The 22967-nt window shown below is 47.7% G+C and overlaps 2 protein-coding genes across 5 annotated transcripts in view; one reads left to right on the top strand and one right to left on the bottom strand.

The window, feature by feature from the left end:
- The window catches only part of KLHL18 (kelch like family member 18), a 36863-nt gene extending 20113 nt beyond the window's left edge, over positions 1-16750 (bottom strand). For both annotated transcript variants that reach the window (XM_077808491.1, XM_077808493.1), the window contains exon 1: positions 16534-16750. In XM_077808491.1, coding sequence (XP_077664617.1) covers positions 16534-16671 — 138 coding nt within the window. In that variant the 5' untranslated portion in view covers positions 16672-16750. The remainder of the gene's footprint in view (positions 1-16533) is intronic.
- Positions 16751-16847: 97 nt separating this feature from the next.
- The window catches only part of KIF9 (kinesin family member 9), a 44582-nt gene continuing 38462 nt past the window's right edge, over positions 16848-22967 (top strand). Inside the window, exons 1-6 of one of the 3 annotated variants that reach the window (XM_077808487.1) lie at positions 16848-16886; positions 19181-19212; positions 20865-21003; positions 21496-21596; positions 21755-21920; positions 22055-22161. In XM_077808487.1, the coding sequence (XP_077664613.1) occupies positions 21501-21596; positions 21755-21920; positions 22055-22161 (369 nt within the window). In that variant the 5' untranslated portion in view covers positions 16848-16886; positions 19181-19212; positions 20865-21003; positions 21496-21500. Of the gene's footprint in view, positions 16887-19180; positions 19213-20864; positions 21004-21402; positions 21597-21754; positions 21921-22054; positions 22292-22967 lie in introns of those variants that run through there. The other 2 variants (XM_077808489.1, XM_077808488.1) reach the window with 2 other exon arrangements.

The following is a 22967-nucleotide window of genomic DNA, read 5'->3' as shown; positions in this document are numbered from 1 at the left end:
TCTAGAGTAAGGCACTTAAATTAGTGGCCTTATTTTTAGAGGCGCTGACCTACAGCTGCAGCGAAAGTCATTGAGAGCTGCACGTATTCACCATCTCTGGAAAAAAAAAATCAAATCACTTCTATTTAGATGCTACATGTGGAAATAAGTTTCTAACTGTAGACACCAAAGCCCACCTCCCTCCTGCTCCAGTCTAACGTTTGGAACATTTTCATTCTCCTTTACCAGCCAATGTGACTATCTGCTGTTTGGCATCTGCTGGACCCTGTTGTAGATTAACAGCGGGGTCATCTCTGGATTGTTAATGATCAACAACCAAGGTCGATAGAGTCAGTTTACCTACAATAAGTCACTCGTTCAAGAATGCGCAACTTCTCTCGTCCCAGATCTGCCTCCCCCACCTGCTTCTGTACAGGAAATACCAAGCTGCCTGGGGAAACTGTTATAATCATAATTTTTCATATCACCCATCTACTGTCGGGGCACCCTATGCCAGGAAAACAGCCAGGTCATTTAGACCTGACATGAATCATGCATTCCAGTCATTCCACAGAATTCAAAGCTGGGCTAATCAGTCATTAGTTTTCTCTTCCCTCAGCCACCAATTACTAGCTGCTGGTCAACGTAAATCCACATCTTTATTTTAGGGTTTACATTCTGTGATTTCAGCCTCTGCCTTTTCCTTCAGCATGGTCATTATACCCCAATGCCTCATCTGTTCATTTAACTTCATTCCCACATAAACTCACTTCCCCACCCCTAATAGATCTGCTCATATTTACGTTCTCTGTACAGCCCTTAACCACATTTTACGCTTTGGCATGTGCATTAGCAAAATGGTTGTGTAGTTACACCATGTCTACACAACTTCGCATCGCAGACAGCTGGATGACTAGCTCCAAAGAAGAGCCATCAAACTCAGCACTTAAGACACCAGTGATGAGCGCATTATAAATGCAGTCAAACTGGGAAGAGTCACACAACATACATAATTATTTGTAATCTATGCTTATTTCTCTTTACAAAACAAATACCCTTGGCTATGTTATTAACAGATTGCTAGAGGTTTTAAAAGTCTATTTTTGCCACTAAGTTTCTTACTGCATCTCAACTTGTACAATAAAGTTTCACTTTAGACTTTTGTCATCAACAATTATAGAGATGTTTATCCTTTGTAACAAACCTAATTTATATTTCCACACAAACAGAATAAATCCTATCCATATGTAAAACACATTTTCCATCTCTCACCTACAAATATAACCTTATTTAAACTGCAAATAATGAAGTGGGCCTCTAGATCAGAGGTGGGCAAACTACGGCCCACGGGACCGTCCTACCCGGCCCTTGAGCTCCCTTCTGGTGAGGCTACCCCGGGCCCCTCCCCCGCAGCCACATGGGCAGTGCTCTGGACAGCGGGGCTGCATGCTCCTGCAGGGCAGTGCGCAGCGTGTCTGGCTCCGGCTGGGCGGTGCATCTGGCTCCGGCCGGCTGGCAGACATGCTGCTCTGAGGGACATGGGAAGGGGACTGGAGCCGGGGTGAGGGATCCCAGGGGGCGGTTGGATAAGTATGGGAGTCCCGGGGGGCCTCTCAGGGGGTGGGGGTGTGGATAGGGGTCGGGGTAGTCAGGGGACAGGGAGCAGAGGGGGTTGGATAGGGGCGGGGGGGTCCTGGGAGGGGGCAGTCAGGGGACAAGGAGCAGGGGGTTTTGGATGGGTGGGAGGTTTTGAGGGGGGCACTCAGGGGGCAGGAAGTGGGAGGGGTCGGATGGGGATGGGGGCCAGGCTGTTTGGGGAGGCACAGCCTTCCCTACAGAGCTCTCCATACAGTTTTGCAACCCCAATGTGGCCCTCCAGCCAAAAAGTTTGCTCATCCCTGTTCTAGATAGTAACACCACAATTAACAATTAGGAAGGCCAACTCAATAGTGTAAAGGTACTTCCCTGCTATTATTGTTCTGTCTATAAATCATGTAAGTAATATGCATGCTATACGTCACTTTCTAACTCTACGGTATTATTATTTATACACATTTCCTGCCCTTTACAGCTTAGTCTGAACAAAATACACCAAGTCACTAGACAGGAGTTCAAAGGAGGCTGAGTGTGGAGAAAGAGGAAAAACTGCTTGAGGAAGATTTCTACACACTTCTACAGCACCGTAGTACCCATGTGCCTCACAAACTTCAACACAGATGTCCTGCAATGGGACTCAGGCACAGGGTGATAAGTGACTTGCTCAAGGTCAGACAAGAAGTCTGTGGCAAAGCACCTAACCAAACGTGAATCTCCAGAGTCCCAGGCTAGTTCCTCAGGCTTATTTAAACTCCAAAGATTTGTTTCCATGGACGCTAAGGAGAGTAGAAGGGTTCCTGCTAAGGGTTTTATAAAGCCACTTTTGCTTAAAAGTGAACCAAAATCTTGCACTGAGCCTACCTGAGAGAACCCATTGAACACACACAAATACACCAACATAGAGGGTGCTTGGCGAGTCAAGCCCACAGAGAGGAAGGAAATTTTCAGATAAAGAGCCTCTGCACCTCAGGAAGTTAATGAAGTGTAACAGACTCCTACTATGCAAATGTTCTTTAATGGAATTTCCTATACCATCATGGTGAATTACCGCTCTCTGTGTCTAACTGTTGGAAGAGATTTTGTTTTTGCATAATCACTTCCATGTGGGTGAACAAATCCCGCCACAAGCGTCAGGCTGTGGAATTACTCAGCGCACAACGACGAGCAGGAAGAGTGGAAATGAGACAGCAACTGAGCCAGCTTTCAGGGGAGACAACGTTATCTCGTGGTCTGAATGCACTATTGGGATGCGGGATCAGCTGGGCCCTATTCTCAACCTGTCCACAGCTGACTTTGGCCAAATCACTGTACCACAGCGCCTCAGTTTCCCGCACCTATATGACTGAGTTGATTATCACCCACCTCCCAGGACCATGGAAGATAAGTGCTTCTACAATAGTTTGAAGGTGTAAAATGTATTAAAAGTCGATCAAGAGTCAGAAGTGGTGGAAAGCACGAAAAAGCATCAGTTCCACGGGGTTTTGGTAATACATGGTCTCACTAAAAACATCACCCAGCATGACGGCTCTGACTCTCCAATGCCAGCAGTCCCTGTGGTACGACAGCATGAGCAAGTGTTCTTTGAACTACTACACGTTTAGTACGTGCAGCAACAGTAAAGTGATTATTGCCCCCCCAGTTTAGGGTTTAGTAAAGCCATGTCAAGGCGCCACAGTTAGCGTGAGCATTCAGTACATGTTATTGGGGCCGTTCAGGTTCTGCTTTGATTTTGTAGGTCATCTTTCACATAACAGTGCAATTTTTTGAATTGACCATTATGCCCCCGCCTTTATCGGGGCATCTTACTGAGCCCAGTTTAAAAGCAGACAAAGAGGAAAGGCATTTACTTTTTGTTGTAAATTTAAACAAACCAATACATTCTAGACATTCATTGGACAGATCATTCCCTGGACTGAACGCATCCAAAGAAAAAAGGAATTAGATGGGCAGCTCAGTTGAAGTTAAAACAGTTGTTTCCAAAGAAAGTAAGAAGTGGCTAAATCTAAAGATTTGGTGTTTTGCATAGCAGCACCCCAAAACAGGGTTTTACAGAGCAATTGCTCTCACAAGGCAAACTGAAGCATTCTACTTTAAAACTCTATCACTGATGTGTCATTTTCAATATCTGCTGTCCTTTGTTCCATGTTACTAAGCGATATTTGCCTAAAACACGGTGGGACGTAGGCAGGCCAGATGCCAGCTCTTGCCCAGGCTGCAGGCATTAGCTAAGAATGAACAAACTCATAGCTGGAGACTGGCCAGTTCACCTGTACGTTTGTTTTGCTCAAAATAGGTATCAGTCTTGTAAGAATGCATCCAGTGTTTAGACTACGAAATGCTTGCATGCATTAATCTCATGTAATGTGTGTATTCCGGGCTATAAGAAAATATGTCAGTTTTGCTTTATAACTTTGAAAATGTTTGCTTTGAAGCTGTGAACCCAGGCACTGGAATCGTCTCCCGCACCCACCCAGAAGGACTATCAAAATCAGATGGGCCATCAAGGAACATCCCAATATAGAGAATTGGTTACTGGCCCTGTTGCACCATGGAAGTGCTATGAGCAAGGAAGCTTGTCCTGTGGACTTGGAAGCTGAATGAAGGAAATAAAACAAAGTCAGAGGAAAATTTTCCATCTTGCTGACTGTTTGAACTCTGACAATGCTAGAGACAAACTAAAGCCAGAGATCTTGAGCCCGCCCTGAGACACACTTTAAATTGCCAGATCACTACAACTCTGTCACTCTTAGGATTTAGGCGATAACTCACGTGTGTGTTTACTTGCTTTAACCTGTAAATAACTCATTTCTTTTTCCTAATAAACCTTTAGAGAGTTTATTACAGGATTGGCTAAAGGTGTTTTCTTTGATGTAAGATCAAGAGCACCAACTGATTTGGGGTAAGTGACTGGAAGCAATCGGAACATTTGGTTTAAGTGATCACTTATCATTACGCCAGTTTGTCTGGGTGGCAAGATGGACTGGCGAGTCTAAGAGGACTCTGTCTGTGAACCCATGATAAGACTGTTTTCGTGATCCAGAAGTTCACATGTGTTACTAGTTTGGTGAAATCTAATTATAGAGCACACCACCAGTTCAGAGTGTCTGCCCTGTTTTTGACAGTCTGCCCTAAGGAAGGCACTCAGTTGTGAGCCACTCCAGACAGCATGACACAAGGATCTTTTAAGATTTCATCCATACTTTAAGTCAGTAGCTTCCATTTGCAATGACCTAATCTGTGCCATGAGAACACCTGTGAGGTCACAAAAACACAGACACTCTTATGAGTTCATACAGATTAGTACATTCACCTTTCACTTTTACAGACTAACATTTAAGTTGGTCTTCAAGCACAACTGAAATGCCAAGGACTAAAGTGCTGTTGATAGGAGCCCCAGGAAGAGACAAAACAGGGCACTACTGGTCAGGATTCATAGAGCTGTTTGAGAGCGTCTTGTATATCACTTGCATGCTCCAATTAGCTCTTTTAACCCTTCAATTTCCTGAGCAAAAATCTTAGTAATAAAGGCCAAGGAGTCTGGTAAGAGTTTACAGAAGGATAAAACTATTTTAGAAATATTTTACAATCCATATTAGCAGGCGTCTTGAAGTTTCCTGGAGAAAGACACGGTTTACAGGGATTCAGTGGAACCCTTTACAGGCAGAATCACCCACGCAGTTTATTCCACTTCTGACAAAGGATATTATGCAATGTTCCTTTACAATGATGTGTAGTAGACTAATGAAAAATCATTCTCCACTACACACCCACATGCTTAAAATATTAATTAGTTCCAGCACATAATGGAGCCTTCTTCATAGAAAAACACAGTAGGTGTAATAAAAAGACATCTATTGTTTTCATGACAACAGGAGGCTGCATAACTGAGAAGCCATCAGTAAACCCCTTGGTGCAAAGATCTCGTCTTTTTTTTTTTTTTTGGTTAAACATCTTTAAAAGCCTTTGTTAACAGGACCACAGCTACCTAACGTGACACTGGACCTTTTTTTTGCTATGATTTCTGGGGCTATTACATTCTGAGGGAAAAGCGAAAGGGCAAAAAGACAAAGCAGTCAACTCTAGTGTAAATTAGAGAGTCAAAAACAGCATAAGCTTAGGGCAAGTCTATGCTATCGCGCTACACCGGGACAGCTGTAGCATGTCTGGTAAAGATGCACTATGCTGATGGGAGAGCGCTCTCCTGTCAGCATAATTACTCCACCTCAACGAGAGGCAAAAGCTATGTTGGCAGGAGAGCAACTCCCACCAACACAGCACAGTGTGGACACCGCTTTAAGTTGATGTAACTTACACCGCTCAGTGGGGTGGCCTTTTCACACCCCTGAGCAACGTAAGTTACATCGATTTAAGCGGTAATGTAGACAAGCCCTCAGATAGGAGGAAGATAATCAAACATTCCAATTTAGGGTATTGTCACATGTCACCATTCAGCCAATCACTATGTATAAAAATATCCCCTCATGTTCGATACAGGGTAACAGTAGTTAGATGTAAAAAAAAAATCTCTCATAAAACACAACTGACTGCAAAGATATCAATAAGCATCTAGAGCAACAGAAGAAAAAATGCCTTATTGGAATTACTAGGGCCAACTGATAGCTTTAAAACAGAGGGAAAATGGCATGAACAAGAAATTTAAATGGAACCTAACCCCCCCTATTTACATTAGATCCTCTTTGGGTCTTGCAGTAAAGGTTGTGAGTAGGGAATAGTTCTCTGCATAGTTCAAACTAATCAACAGCATTCCTTTTCACTGGCCATCCAGGAAAATTGCATGTATACCAGGCTGGAGGCAATCCACAGCAGATAAAGGAATGTAAGAAATTGGAGTCCAAAAAATCTACCTGGCTCCTCTGAGTTTAAAGTACAATACCACTGTGTGTTCCATTTACATTAATTCTTATGGGGAAATTGGATTTGCTTAACATCGTTTTGCTTAAAGTCACATTTTTCAAGACCATAACTACAACTTTAAGCGAGGAGTTACTGTAGTGGAATGGGGGCTGGGAGGAGAGGTGCGCACAAAATAGTATCTAACTTAAGGAGGGATCCACAATCTGGAAGAGTTTGAGAAAGACTGGAATAAGGAATGGCGTTTCAAGCCCCTGATTTTAGCAACCCAGACAAACTCTGTATGTTGGCGCAGAAATGAAAGGGCATGAGCCCTCAATGGGCACCTTGTACCCTAGCAGGGTGCGCTTGTGCCAGACACACAGCTCAACTTCTGCCCCAGAAACCTTGTGGTCAGAGAGATGATCATGAGGAGTGACAGACTTCCCCAAACCCAGCTTAGAATAATCAGAGATTTGACAGATCGAGTCAAATCAGCACTTCTTTGTCTAATCGCATCTAAAACAAGCTGCCACCTGCTGCTGAAACAGCACCATGGTCTATTGAGCAACCTGAATTGCAGCGGCAGTGATTCTCAGATGAGAAAACAAGTTGGAAGAGAAGTGTTGCAAGCCTGGTACAATGTTAAAGTTATCTTACAGGTTTCTCTCGGCAATGATCATTTGAATACTGCTGTTTGTTAATCATGCACTTTTCCATTAGACAAGTAGAGGTGTCAAATACCCAGCTTATTTATGTGGCCCTAATGACACATTCAGAGTCTTTCATTTTAAAATTAAAGTTTCTAGACACTATGGTTGTGAAATTATTTTTTCAAACATGAGCCAAATGTAAAAACTGATGTAGTGTTGTCAGCCTGAGGCCATGTCTACACTACAAAATTAAGCTGACCTAACTTACGTCAGCATACAGCCGCCACAGTAATTACATTGTTTTGTACGTGTCTACACTTTGCTCCTTGTGTTGGAGGTGCATGTCCTCCCCAGGAGCGCCTGTAATGATTGAGCTGTCAGCTTGGGACAGCTCCTGAAAGCCAGTAACAGTCAACGAAAGCAACGCAGTGCCTACAGTGACACCGCGTCAACCTAACTACATCAACCTTGACTCTACGCCACTCATGGAGGTCGAGCTATTAAGTTGGCGTAGGTCAATGAAAGGCAGCTTACATCAACCTAACTCTGTAGTGCAGACCGGGCCTGAGTATGCAAACAGACAAAGAGGATGTCTGAAAGCTGTGAACTCCTCCCGTCCTCCGACCTATTCATCTTATTGAGGCACTGACTCTAGAACTACAGTCAGCTAAGCACTCAGAAAAGAAGAAGAGCAAAAACCAGAAGTGGTCCCAAAGATTAGCACAATTAATGAGCCAAGTGAGATACAGGGACTTTAACAACAATGTACAAACCTCCTATTGATGTCTGTAGATCCAGAGTATTGTCCTAGATTCATACCCCAGGCCCACAGACTACAGTTAAATATTGAATTCAGCCTTTAACACAGGAGTTAAGACACTCCAAGATTAATTCATTGTAATCCAAATAATAAATAGTAAGTTTTCAAGTTTTACTATTCATCATATTAAATGAGCTCCTCTTTCAGTTATCGCCATAAAACTCATTTTTGTCACTGATTTTATCCCTTCTGTCTCTACTTACAGGAAGCAGAAAGTTAGGTAGAGCTAACACCACTGAACCACTTAGTTCCTGTCCACCCAGCAACCACTATCATATGCTAGGGGAATCCCATTTACAGCCATTGTCTTCCAACATGGTTAAAGTGCTGATCAACACTGGAGAAGAGACCCTTATTCAACTGATCTGTGCTATGGCCCACAAGATCAGTGGAAAAAGTACTTTTCATAAGTCAGCTATGTATTAAAGTGGCTGCTGTATCTACTTGAAAAACACTCTCAAAATTTGCTTCCATAATACCCAGTGCTGCATAATGAATAAAGCTGGAAAAGGCATCTTGTACTGAATGATCAGGAAGAAAGATTTGGCTTGAAGAGAATGAACCATGTAAACTCAACTGCTAAAGAACATGCAGGTCAGTGCTGAAAAGTGAGTTGACAGCCGGTGGAAGTGGCAGAGAAGTAGAATATTTCACTATCATGATTAATTACATGGAAAGACACTCTTGAAGAGAAAACAGTGTTACTGAAATAGCCTTAGACGTCAAAGTCTTTTATCAACACACAAGCTATTTCATAGGTATTGGCACTTCAAACCTCACCTCCTCCCCCTGAAATATGTATCAAAAGCGAGCTTGGGAGGATTGCTCAAGCCTCTGCCACAAAGACCACCAAGGGACCCAACTGTGATAGTGGAATTTGTGATCTAGCTTAGGCAGATGTAATGCTATAGCATCTAGACACAAAGGAATGTGGAACCGGACTAGTTTCAAATAAGTTAAAGACACATCAGGTGGCAACTACTTTAGATGCTACTAACATCTCAGGAGTGAGAGGCTTCCCATCTCCATCAGACATCCACACACACTGAGAAACACAGCGCTATATAGATAGAGGTCAATACTTTCTCTCTAAGAAACTACCAAGCATGATCATCTAAGTTGTGAAGGGGATTCTCTGATTATGGCTAGCAAGCCTATCCCAAACATTATATCTTAGGGTATGTCTACACCACGAAATTAGGTCGAATTTATAGAAGTCGGTTTTGTAGAAAGCGTTTTTATATAGTCAATTGTGTGTGTCCCCACACAAATGCTCTAAGTGCATGTAGTCGGTGGAGTGTGTTCACAGTACCGAGGCAACCGTCGACTTCTGGAGCGTTGCACTGTGGGTAGTTATCCCACAGTTCCCGCAGTCTCTACCGCCTATTTGAATTCTGGGTAGAAATCCCAGTGCCTGATGGGGCTAAAACATTGTCGCGGGTGGTTCTGGGTACATATCATCAGGCCCCCGTTCCCTCCCTCTCTCCGTGAAAGCAAGGGCAGACAATCGTTCTGCACCTTTTTTCTTGAGTTACCTGTGCAGATGCCATACCACGGCAAGCATGGAGCCCACTCAGCTCACTGTCACCGTATGTCTCCTGGGTGCTGGCAGACGCGGTACTGCATTGCTACACAGCAGCAGTTCATTGCCTTTTGGCAGCAGACAGTGCAGTATGACTGGTAGCTGTTGTCGACGTAGTCCTGGGTGGTCTTTTAACTGGGCGCCTGGGCAAACATGGGAGTGACTCAGCCAGGTCATTTTCCTTGTTTCGTCTCATGGCGATTGAGTCCTACCGGCAGTGCACTGTCTTTTAATCTGCAGCTAGCAGAAGACGATGGCCAGTAGTCATACTGCACCGTCTTCTGCCGAGCACCCAGGTGTTGACGATGGCAAGCAGTCGTACTGCACAGTCTGCTGCCAGCAAGATGTATAAAGATAGATGAAGTGGCTTAAAACAAGAAATAGACCTGATTCGTTTTGTATTCATTTTCTCCTCCCTCCCTCCCTCTGAGAAATCAACGGCCTGCTAAACCCAGTTTTGAGTTCTATCCTTGAGGGGGCCATTCAGTTTCTCGCAAAGCCACCCCCTTTGTTGATTTTTATTCCCTGTAAGCCAACCCTGTAAGCCACGTCGTCAGTTGCCCCTCCCTCCGTCAGGGCAATGGCAGACAATTGTTCTGCACCTTTTTTCCGTGCAGACGCCATACCACGGCAAGCATGGAGCCCGCTCAGATCACTTTGGCGATTAGGAGCACATTACACACCACACGCATTATCCAGCAGTATATGCAGCGCCAGAACCTGGCAAAGCGATACCGGGCGAGTAGGCAACGTCAACGCGGTGACGAGAGTGATGAGGACATGGACACAGACTTCTCTCAAAGCATGGGCCCTGGCAAGGTGGGCATCATGGTGCTAATGGGGCAAGCTCATGCGGTGGAATACTGATTCTGGGCCCGGGAAACAAGCACAGACTGGTGGGACCGCATAGCGTTGCAGGGCTGGGACGATTCCCAGTGGCTGCGAAACTTTCGCATGCGTAAGGGCACTTTCATGGAACTTTGTGACTTGCTTTCCCCTGCCCTGAGGTGCAAGAATACCAAGATGAGAGCGGCCCTCACAGTTGAGAAGCGAGTGGCGATAGCCCTGTGGAAGCTTGCAACGCCAGACAGCTACCGGTCAGTCGGGAATCCATTTGGAGTGGGCAAATCTACTGTAGGGGCGGCCGTGATGCAAGTAGCCCACGCAATCAAAGATCTGTCGATATCAAGGGTAGTGACCCTGGGAAGTGTGCACGTCATAGTGGATGGCTTTGCTGCAATGGGATTCCCTAACTGTGGTGGGTCCATAGACGGAACCCATATCCCTATCTTGGCACCGGAGCACCAAGCCGGCGAGTACACAAACCGCAAGGGGTACTTTTCAATAGTGCTGCAAGCTCTGGTGGATCACAAGGGACGTTTCACCAACATCAATGTGGGATGGCCGGGAAAGGTACATGACGCTCACATCTTCAGGAACTCTGGTCTGTTTCAAAAGCTGCAGGAAGGGACTTTATTCCCAGACCAGAAAATAATCACTGGGGATGTTGAAATGCCTATAGTTATCCTTGGGGACCCAGCCTACCCCTTAACGCCATGGCTCATGAAGCCATACACAGGAAGCCTAGACAGTATTCAGGAGCTGTTCAACTACAGGCTGAGCAAGTGCAGAATGGTGGTAGAATGTGCATTTGGACGTTTAAAAGCGCACTGCTGCAGCTCACTGACTTGGTTAGACCTCAGCAAAACCAATATTCCCACTGTTATTACTGCTTACTGTGCGCTCCACAATATCTGTGAGAGTAAGAGGGAGACATTTATGGCGGGGTGGGAGGTTGAGGCAAATCGCCTGGCTGCTGGTTACACACAGCCAGACACCATGGCAGTTAGAAGAGTACAGGAGGGTGCGGTGCGCATCAGAGAAGCTTTGAAAACCAGTTTCATGACTGGCCAGGCTACGGTGTGAAAGGTCTGTTTGTTTCTCCTTGATGAAACCCCCCGCCCCTTGGTTCACTCTACTTCCCTGTAAGCTAACCACCCTCCGCACCTCCCTTTGATCACCGCTTGCAGAGGCAATAAAGTCATTGTTGCTTCACATTCATGCATTCTTTATTCATTCATCACACAAATAGGGGGATAACTACCAAGGTAGCCCAGGAGGGGTGGTGGAGGAGGGAAGGACAAGGCCACACAGCACTTTAAAAGTTTAAAACTTTAAAACTTATTGAATGCCAGCCTTCTGTTGCTTGGGCAATCCTCTGGGGTGGAGTGGCTGGGGGGCCGGAGGCCCCCTCCCCGCGTTCTTGGGCGTCTGCGTGAGGAGGCTATGGAACTTGGGGAGGAGGGCGGTTGGTTACACAGGGGCTGTAGCGGCGGTCTGTGCTCCTGCTGCCTTTCCTGCAGCTCCACCATACGCAGCTCAACCATATTGGTTTGATCTTCCAGCAGCCTCAGCATTGAATCCTGCCTCCTCTCATCATGCTGCCGCCACCTTTCAGCTTCAGCCCTCTCTTCAGCCCGGCACTTACTCTCCTCAGCCCGCCACCTCTCCTCCCGGTCATTTTGTGCTTTCCTGCACTCCAACATTGTCTGCCTCCACGCATTCGTCTGTGCTCTGTCAGTGTGGGAGGACAGCATGAGCTCAGAGAACATTTCATCACGAGTGCATTTTTTTTCGCCTTCTAATCTTCACTAGCCTCTGGGAAGGAGAAGATCCTGTGATCCTTGAAACACATGCAGCTGGTGGAGAAAAAAAAAGGGATAGTGGTATATAAAAAGACACATTTTATAGAACAATGGGTACACTCTTGCATGGTAAACCTTGCTGTTAACATTACATACATAGCACATATGCTTTTGTTCCAAGGTCACATTTTGCCTCCCCCCAGCGCGTGGCTAGCGCCTCCTCCCTCCCCATGGCTAACAGCGGGGAACATTTCTGTTCAGCCACAGGCAAACAGCCCAGCAGGAACGGGCACCTCTGAATGTCCCCTTAAGAAAAGCACCCTATTTCCACCAGCTGACCATGAATGATATCACTCTCCTGAGGATAACACAGAGAGATAAAGAACGGATGTTGTTTGAACGCCAGCAAACATACACTGCAATGCTTTGTTCTACAGTGATTCCCCAGTATGTGCTACTGGCCTGGAGTGGTAAAGTGTCCTACCATGGTGGATGGAATAAGGCTGCCCTGCCCAGAAACCTTTTGCAAAGGCTTTGGGAGTATATCCAGGAGAGCCATGAATGCCAGGGCAAATTAATCATTAAACATGCTTGCTTTTAAACCATGTATAGTATTTTAAAAGGTACACTCACCAGCAGTCCCTTCTCCACCTGGAGGGTCCGGGAGGCAGCCTTGGATGGGTTCGGGGGGGTACTGGCTCCAGGTCCAGGGTGAGAAACAGTTCCTGGCTGTCTGGAAAACTGGTTTCTCCACTTGCTTGCTGTGAGCTATCTACAACTTCATCATCATCATCTTCCTCGTCCCCAAAACCTGCTTCTGTGTTGCCTCCATCTCCACTGAAGGAGTCAAACAACACGGCTGGGGTAGTGGTGGCTGAACCCCCTAAAATAGCATGCAGCTCATCATAGAAGTGGCATGTTTGGGGCTTGGACCCGGAGGGGCCGTTCGCCTCTCTGGTTTTCTGGTAGGCTTGCCTCAGCTCCTTCAGTTTCACGCAGCACTGCTTCGGGTCCCTGTTATGGCCTCTGTCCTTCATGCCCTGGGAGATTTTGACAAATGTTTTGGCATTTCGAAAACTGGAATGGAGTTCTGATAGCACGGATTCCTCTCCCCAAACAGCGATCAGATCCCGTACCTCCCGTTCGGTCCATGCTGGAGCTCTTTTGCGATTCTGGGACTCCATCATGGCCCCCTCTGTTGATAAGCTCTGCATGGTCACCTCTGGTGATGAGCTCTGCATGGTCACCTGCAGCTTGCCACGCTGGCCAAACAGGAAACTGAAATTCAGAAGTTCGCAGGCCTTTTTCTGTCTACCTGGCCAGTGTATCTGAGTTGAGAGTGTTGTCAAGAGCGGTCACAGTGGAGCACTCTGGGATAGCTCCCGGAGGCCAATACCATCTAATTGCGTCCACAGTACCCCAAATTCGACCCAGCAAGGCCGATTTCAGGGCTAATCCCCTTGTCAGGGGTGGAGTAAGGAAATTGATTTTAAGAACCCTTTAAGTCGAAAAAAAGGGCTTCGTCATGCGGACGGGTGCAGGGTTAAATCGACTTAACGCTGCTAAATTCGACCTCAACTCCTAGTGTAGACCAGGGCTCAGACAGCACAACTTTGTTCATGGCCATCACACAGACAATACACTGGTGAATGCTGCTTTACAAAATATTCTTGTGTATTCCTCATTTAGATGTACGTAACTCACACTACTCAGTGTAAGGAATGCAAAATCTATTTATTTATGTAAATCTCTTTCTAAGGCAGAGGGAAATGGGTGAAGAGTCTCAATCTGTGCAGACTGGGGAACATTTTAGGGTTTAATTCAATAGTATGAATTTTGTACTCACTGGACTGGTCACATGCTTTGAGCATGGCAACAGCAGCACTGTATACATCTAAAATCTCCTATTCTGTTATTAACTTTAAGAGGGATTCTAGCATTTTCCTCTGAAGGACCTGCTGTGGGCCACACTCAGATACTGGACTAGAGGGACCACTTGCCTGATGCAGTGTGGCAATTCCTATGTTGTACTTAGCGTGTTCAGGCTTCAGGGGTTCTATTCTTTTTCAGATAGTGAATTAAATGATCTTGAAAGATAATGGGTTGACAGTCCTAGAGACTGATTTTCCATTTCTCCACATAAGAGAAACAGTTCAGGTAGCAGCAAGCCAATTCTTCGCCCCACCAATGCGTGTCAACCCTGACGTAGAGTGACCACCCTCTGGGAATTAGAAGGGAGTACAATGTCCATGATTCGGTCAGTGCTTGGACTCTTGACTGAGAGGATCAATAAGGGTTCCAATTGCTGCTGTAGATTTTGTGATGTCGACACATCCACCAGACACTGGACTGAACTCCAAACTCATTTTGCTTTGGCCACTAAAAAAGTTGTAACAATTTTTTGCTACCACCATCCTGGGCGACGTCTGAATTAGCAGCCTAATGACAGTATCTGTCTTGCAGTAACCTCTCTACGGCTCACATATCTTAGCATCAAAGGGTGAATGCTATGCCAACCTGTTACTCTGATTTATAGGTTCAGATCAGTATTTCTCTATTATAACCACCTCTACATTTTGTGTGTGTACAGATCCCTGATTGTGGGACCTAGAAGTTACTGTAACACAATAAATAATATCTCCAAGCAGCAAAAACATAAGCTCCCTGAGTAATATTAATTTCTAGCATGCGTATTTTAGCTAAGATTCCTGCTTCACAACAGTGCTAGCCAGCCTTGCATTAGAGAGAATTGCGAGATTGACAGCTGTGGGAACATCTTAAATTAACAAATATTTCCTATGGCACCTCAGTGGAGAACACAGAACTATTCATCGGGTCACTCCTGGCATGCAAGGATGACTAGTGGCAAGTCATCTAAACAAATATTTAGGGTGAGAAGAACTGCACTAGATGACTCACTTGACGCACCTTTCCACCCAAAGGCATACGACGTGAATGGAGATTAGCAAACTATGGTTGGGCTGGACTTCAACTCCCCTTTGTATGTGACACAGTCTATAGCCTAGGCACCCATTTAAACAGAGCTGCTGCTTCTGCCTCCTGTGGGGGACGAAGGCTCATGGGATTGGCGCCACAAAGTGGTATAGGTATCGGGCCCCCCCATCCCATTGCCCCACGACCCTCACAGCTCTGCATCCCGTTCCCCGCCCCATCCCGTGTCACCCCCCCCGCACATTGGACCCCCCCCATCCCATCGCCCCATGACCCTCACAGCTCCGCATTCCGTTCCCCGCCCCATCCCGTGTCATACTCCCCCCCGCACATCGGGCCCCCCCATCCCATCGCCCCACGACCCTCACAGCTCTGCATCCCATTCCCCGCCCCATCCCGTGTCACCCCCCCGCACATTGGACCCCCCCATCCCATCGCCCCATGACCCTCACAGCTCCGCATCCTGTTCCCCGCCCCATTCCCCCATCCCATGTGCCCCCCCGCACATCGGGCCCCCCATCCCATCGCCCCACGACCCTCACAGCTCCGCATCCTGTTCCCCGCCCCATCCCGTGTCACCCCCCCCCGCACATTGGACCCCCCCATCCCATCGCCCCATGACCCTCACAGCTCCGCATCCCGTTCCCCGCCCCATCCCGTGTCACCCCCCCCGCACATCGGGCCCCCCATCCCATCGCCCCACGACCCTCACAGCTCCGCATCCTGTTCCCCGCCCCATCCCGTGTCACCCCCCCCGGACATCGGGCCCCCCATCCCATCGCCCCACGACCCTCACAGCTCCGCATCCTGTTCCCCGCCCCATCCCATGTGCCCCCCCGCACATCGGGCCCCCCATCCCATCGCCCCACGACCCTCACAGCTCCGCATCCTGTTCCCCGCCCCATCCCGTGTCACCCCCCCCGGACATCGGGCCCCCCCATCCCATCGCCCCACGACCCTCACAGCTCCGCATCCTGTTCCCCGCCCCATCCCATGTGCCCCCCCGCACATCGGGCCCCCCATCCCATCGCCCCACGACCCTCACAGCTCCGCATCCTGTTCCCCGCCCCATCCCGTGTCACCCCCCCGGACATCGGGCCCCCCATCCCATCGCCCCATGACCCTCACAGCTCCGCATTCCGTTCCCCGCCCCATCCCGTGTCACCCCCCCCGCACATCGGGCCCCCCCATCCCATCGCCCCACGACCCTCACAGCTCCGCATCCTGTTCCCCGCCCCATCCCGTGTCACCCCCCCCGGACATCGGGCCCCCCCATCCCATCGCCCCACGACCCTCACAGCTCCGCATCCCGTTCCCCGCCCCATCCCCCCATCCCATGTCACACTCCCCCCCCCCGGCGGGGCTCCCCCCCATCCCATGCGCCCCCCACATCGGGCCCCCCCATTCCCAGTGCCCCCCCTCGGGGTTCCCCCCGGCCGGTCGCCGCCCCGGTACCTTGAGGGTCACGTCGCAGAGCTTGCCCTGCCTCCGGATCTCGCCCATCACCCCGTAGCCGCGGCTGGGCAGGTCCCCCACCGAGAAATGCACCAGGTCCTCGGGGTCCAGCTCCGGCTCGGCCGCCGCCTCCAGCATCTTCCCCGCGCGCCTGCCCGGGCCCCGGCCGCCGCAGCGAGGGCAAGGCGCGAGGAGAGAGGCGCCGCCGTCCGCTCCAGCGCCGCGCTGGCCCCTCCCGGCCGCCGTAGCCAACCAGAGCCCGCGGGCCCCCGCCGGAAACGGCCTCCCCTCGCTTCCGCCTTCTCCCGCAGCACTTCCGGACGTGGTGGGAAGTGGCGGTAGTCATGGTAACGGTGTGTACACCCCCGGCCCCAGCCGCGCCCCGGAGCCTGCGGCGCGGCGGGAGCTGGCAGCGGCGGGAAGAGCGGCCGGTCCCAGTTCAGTACCGGGTGCCCGGGCCCCTGCCTGGTGCTGCACGGGCCTTCCCCCTCTCCCCGTCCCGTCTCCCCATCCCCCCAGTTCCCCCCCTCCCCTCCCCTCCCCTCCCCGACCCCTCCCCCTCTCCCCGTCCCGTCTCCCCATCCCCCCAATTCCCCCCGTCCCCTCCCCTCCCCGACCCCTCCCCCTCTCCCCGTCCCGTCTCCCCATCCCCACCCCTCCCCCCTTCCCGTCTCCCCATCCCCACCCCTCCCCCTCTCCCCGTCCCGTCTTCCCATCCCTTTCCCCCTCTCCCCTTCCCATCTCCCCATCCCCCTCCCCGGCCCTTCTCCCCATCTCCCCCCCCCGTTCCCCCCGGCCCCTCTCCCAGCGCCCCCATCCCCAGCCTCCTCTTCCCATCCCCCTTCCCCTCTCCCCATCCTTCCGGCCCCTTCCCCTCTCCCCATCCCCCCAATTCCCCCATCCTCACCTCCCAGTGCCCCCTTCCCCAGCCTCCTCTTCCCATCCCCCGGCCCCTCTCCCCAGCCTCCTTCCCCTCTCCCCGTCCCCTCACATTCCCCTCGTCCTCACCTCCCAGCGCCCCCTTTCCCAGCCTCCTTCCCATCCCCCGGCCCCTTCCCCTCTCCCCATTCCCCCCTCCCCTCTCCCTATCCTCCCCATTCCTCCGTCCTCACCTCCCAGCACCCGCTTCCCCAGCCTCCTCTTCCTATCCCCCGTCCCCTCTCCCCGTCCCTATCCCCCCAGCCTCATCCCTACCTCCCAGCCATCCCCATCCCTCTGTTGTCATCCCCATCCCAACTCCACCACCTTGTCATCCCTGTCACCGACCCCATCCCCCAGCCACCCCCATCCTGTCCCCACCCTGTCTCCCTGTCCTCATCCCCATCTCCCTGTCACTGTTCCCATCCCCGCAGCCATCCCTGTCCCCTGTCACCATCCCTGTCCCCTGTCACCATCCCCACCTCTCAGCCATCACAATTATTGCCTCCACTTCCCCACTGTCCTCATCTCAGCTATTCCCATCTCTGTCCCCACATCCCAACAATCTCTGTATCACCACCACCAGCCCCGCTCCCACCTATCCGTGTATTGCTACTGGTTTTGATCCCTCATCCCAGCCATCCCTGTGTTGCCACTGTCTGTGCATCTCACTGTCTCTGCATGACCACCATCACCACCCACACATCCCAACCAACCCCTCATCATCACCTCGTCCAACCTCACTTGCTCGATCACACCATCTTCTTCCCCATGTCCCAGCCATCTCCTATCTCATATTACCATTGCTCCTATGTCACCACCATCCTCATCCCTGTATCATCTCTGCCTCCATCCCCAATGTATCAGCTGTCCCTGATCTCACATGGCCATGGCTCCTGCATCCTCATGTTCTCATCCCTGCATCACCTCCATTTCTGTACCCACATCCCAACGATCCTCATGCCATCTCTAACTCCACAGCCCTGTGTCACCATTGTCTCTGTAACCATGTCCCAGGCATTTAAAAAATCTGGTTGACTGCATGGCTTGGGAGATTGGTAATGGACTATGGAGCCTTGCACTTCTAGGCCACTGGTTAAAACCTGTCTGAGTGAGTGATTGCTGGCAAAGCTGAAAGGCTGTTTGGTGGCCTGTGTGGAATGACTTCGGTGGATCTCAATCCACCGGATAGGTGCCCATGTGACAAAAACAACCATCACAACTGACACTAATTGGCATCCTTGTTGCAGTCACAGCAGAAAGGCCAAGGACTGAATGGGCTATGGAGACTGAACTCCCTTTCTTATCCATAGCTGAAAACTTTCTGTCAATGGTAAAGAATCACAGGAGTCACTTTCTTCTAACACTGAACAAGGAATTTTATTAGAATAAGGAAAATTGCATTAGCCCCAAGGCAATTCTCTTCCTCTCTGTGCTTCACCTTAGAGCTTCTGCTTAGAACCTTCTCCAGCTCCCTCTTCCTGGCTGGCTTCTTGCTACAGCTTTAAAGAAACAGTGCACCTATCCTCACAACCTTCTTGTCCAGGTAGAAGCCTATTGCTGTGGTACTGTGAAAGATTACAGTACCACTACCTGAACTGTACCTGTTCTCTGGATAAAGAAAGGACTTCACTCTCCAGGACCATCAGTCTTTCACTAGCACTAAATACATTTTAAAGTAATAACATAGAAACTGCATATTCATGTATATCTGTTTAATCTCCTCCAGGTGTCCCCAAAAGCTATTATCTGTATTAGCTGGTGAGTATCATGAGTCTGATGAGATGGTAAGAATTTTCCAATTTAAGGGTCTATCCTTGCAAGTCCTTAGTTGGTGAAACTGTCATTGAGTCCTGTGGGAGTTTTGTGCATCTCAGGCTCACAGGATTGTATCCTAAATTAGATTAACAGTATGAATTAGACACCGTGCCTGACATACCACCACACTATGGTCATCGGTCGATGCAATGTAAAGGGTTTAATAACCCTCTATGCTGGAGTATTGATAAAGAAGGAAATCTTGAGGTGTTTGGATCCAGATTATGTTCGGAGTTTGGGATCTAAACTGAACTGGGTTTGGATTGGGTCATTTTAAATTCTTGAAAATCAGCTATTCTTGTGAGATTTTCAATATCTTGTGCTAAAATTTGACAAAAATAGGTTTTTTCATGATATTTCTGCCATATTTAAACCAGAGCCAAAAAACACACTCATCTTTATTTTTGGGATCCAGTTTGGAAACACGGTTGTAGTGGTGTGTTTGGATCCGATCCCCATTTCAAAAAATCCTATTGGATTTGGGTTCAGGATTCCAGGTTTGGGCCTCGCTTAGTTTTAAGGAGGAATCTGAATGAAAAGAATATTGTCATTTGGTGCATTAAGAGACAGTTAATTGAAACTAGAATTTGACCTTCCAGATGTCCTCTATTTTAGGAGTTCACACCAAAAGCATTTGCATCCAACCATTACCAAACTCCAGGCAGAGAGAACCAGGATGCAGAATTGTGCAAAACCAAAAAGCCAAGGAAAATGACAAGGGAATAATTAGGTACAATTAAAGAGAAATCCCCCTCATATGAAATGAATACACATACATGCCCTGGGTTGTGTTTCTTGAGCCATTCAGATTGTTTGTAAAGTGCTTTGAGAGCCTCACAAGAAAGGTGCTTTTCAGTGATCATGAGACAAAGAAATGTCTATATTTTATTATTCATTTAAAAAATGAATCAGATGGATAATAAATCACTTGAAGCAGCGTAAGGAATGCAGAGCCTTGTTCTACATGGTAACAGTGATGTTGTAACCCTGTGTCAGGTAATTTGATCTTAGGTGAACAATAAACAAATAATCACCCTAGAAAGCTGATATGCTAACATACAACACCCCAGGGGTATTCACCCTGTGTAATGGCCACTTTGTGCTATCTATGCCCCTGGGAGGCTAAGAGCCCCTACAAAGGGGGCTGTTTTGGGATAGTCCATGAACAGGTGGGAGCAGGAGGTGGTGTGGCCAGAGCATTCCTAGTTATTCTGAATTATTCCCTTTTGCTCAAGGTCCACAGTGCCCATGCTAGTTGAAGCACAAGTTAAGGCAACTCTCAGATTGCAGGCTCTTTGAGGCAGGACCACATTTATCTCTCTGTAAAATGCTTAGCACAAAGTGGCCATAATCTTAATCAGAGAATCTGAGTGTCATAGTGAAATCATCATAATAATAATGAATGAATAATATAGCACCTTTTGTCCATGGATCACAAAATCCTATGTCTGATGTAAAACATTTTCATTAAAACTTTGTGGCTAAATTGTTGCTGCGGTAGCACTGCGCCTTTAACACATCCTCCTGTTACTGTAAGAATTACATGGTTGGGTCTTTGCATTTATACTCAGTGACTTCCAGTGCTCTGTTTACAGGTGAAAAGATTATTTTTCCAGCTGTCAGCATCACTTATTCCTCTTGGGATCTGAAAATCAAGCTGGTCTCTCCCTGCCTCTCAATTCACGAGTGATCAAAAGTTTGCTGACAGAACCTAGGGCCAAATTCTGCACTCAGGTACACCTCTGTCAAGCTGGTGTAACTGCATCAATGTCAACGGTTTTCTACCAGATTTGTATCAGAGAGCAGAATCCAGCCATTAGCTGAGAGTTGCACTGATGATGCATGAGGCAGAATAGAATCCATCTCATTCTCCTATAGCTGTTTTGTTCTGCAGGACTAGCAGGAAGAGAAGCTTGTTTGTGTCAGTAAATAACTAGTACTCAGATACACAAGAAGAAATTGTAATGACTAAGAAGGTTTTTGCATGTTCTATTTTTACATGTTCACTTTTCTGACTTTAAAATTTTCCCTGCTTAGGCTAGATGTGTGCTTATAGTTCCTCTTAATAAACCAGTTAGAAACTACAGTTTAACATTTGTAAACAGTTTATTTTAAAAATTGATGACACTGCAGCCTACCTTTTGCTGATGACAGCCTTTTAACTGTATTTTAGAGAACACTGTATTTTCTTGTAAACCTGATTTTCCCTTTCCCCCCTTCTTTTAGTTACAATGAGTGCAAAAGAAAATAAAGTACATGCATTTGTGCGAGTCAAGCCAACAGCTAATTTTCCTGAAGACATGATCAAGTATGGGCCAGACAACAAGGTAAAGGAACAAGAGACATCAGGAGCATAATGGATTTAGATTCTGATTTAAGTTATGGTAGCAGAAATGAGCAGTAACCCTGCTGCAGTTACACTGGGGCTGATTTTGGCCCAATCTCTCTTGTAGCACATCAACATTCTTCATCTCTGTCTTTTTAGAGCATAGATATTTACATCAGGAGAGATATTAAGAAAGGAGTCGTCAATAACAAGCAGACTGATTGGTCCTTTAAATTGGATGGTGTTCTTCACAATGCCTCACAGGATTCGGTTTATGATGCAGTAGCTAGGGACTTGGTATCCCAAGCTCTGAATGGCTATAATGGTAATTTTTTTATTGATATGTGTTATTTTAAGATATAGTGGGGCTCCTCATCTGAGGATAAGGTCCCTTTAATGTTACATTGGAGAAATGAATGAGTCCTGCTGAATTTATTGTTTTCCTTTAAACTTTTCTAGGCACTATTATGTGCTATGGGCAAACAGGAGCTGGTAAAACATACACCATGACAGGAGCAACTGAAAGCTACAAGCATAGAGGAATCATACCCCGAGCTATACAGCAGGTACCAAAGATTTGAATTAGAAAGGGGGGGAAGAAGGAGAAACTAGTACATCTGTCATATCATCTGTTATCCTCCCAGTCCTAAGAAATGTGTTGACCGCCCCAAACATGGTCACCACCAATTTATTTTAAGAGGAGATGGATATTATATGGTCCTTAAAGAAGTTGTGGGACAATAAAACATCATTATGTTGCACCTTGATGTTCCATTGTGATTTTTCATTGTAACACTGTGACCTTGTGCCGTGAGAGTGGTAACATTTCAATGCAATGTGATGACGTTGCATTGTGATATGCGGACATGTCATCCTGTTGCAACATAGACATGATGTCATGACGTGCAACTTTCTTAACCTCTCAAAAGGGTACTCTGTTGGATGAAGAGTCTTGTGCGCCTGCTCCCAGAAGCACAGCTGAAAAGCAGAGTGTAGGGCTGACATAACCTACACAAACCAAAGCTGGAAGGTGTTCTGCATTATTTGTTTCCAGTAGCTGCTGTGTTAGGCGTTTTCCAAGCATAAAAAAGAACCAATTCCTGCAACAAAGAGCTGATCTGATTAGCTCATTGTTATCTTGTCCTTAACTCCCGCCCGAATAATTTCTTACTAGTTATATTCCTTGGTGTTAGTGTAAGTGCTGTTCGTGCAATTAGAAAAAAGCAATTCAGCCAGCAAATGGAATGTTCTTTATTGTTTAGATAAAACACAGAAAACTCTTGTTTTAGGCTTCTTACCCTTGACACTATCCCTTTAAAGGTATAATATTTTCAAAACCAAAATAATTTTGAAAATCTTATTAGAGCCACTG

The sequence above is a fragment of the Eretmochelys imbricata genome, chromosome 2 (genome assembly GCF_965152235.1).
Source record: "Eretmochelys imbricata isolate rEreImb1 chromosome 2, rEreImb1.hap1, whole genome shotgun sequence".
Taxonomy (NCBI): domain Eukaryota; kingdom Metazoa; phylum Chordata; order Testudines; family Cheloniidae; genus Eretmochelys; species Eretmochelys imbricata.
The sequence above is the reverse complement of the archived record's forward strand: the minus strand, read 5'-3'. Positions and strand labels throughout refer to the sequence as shown.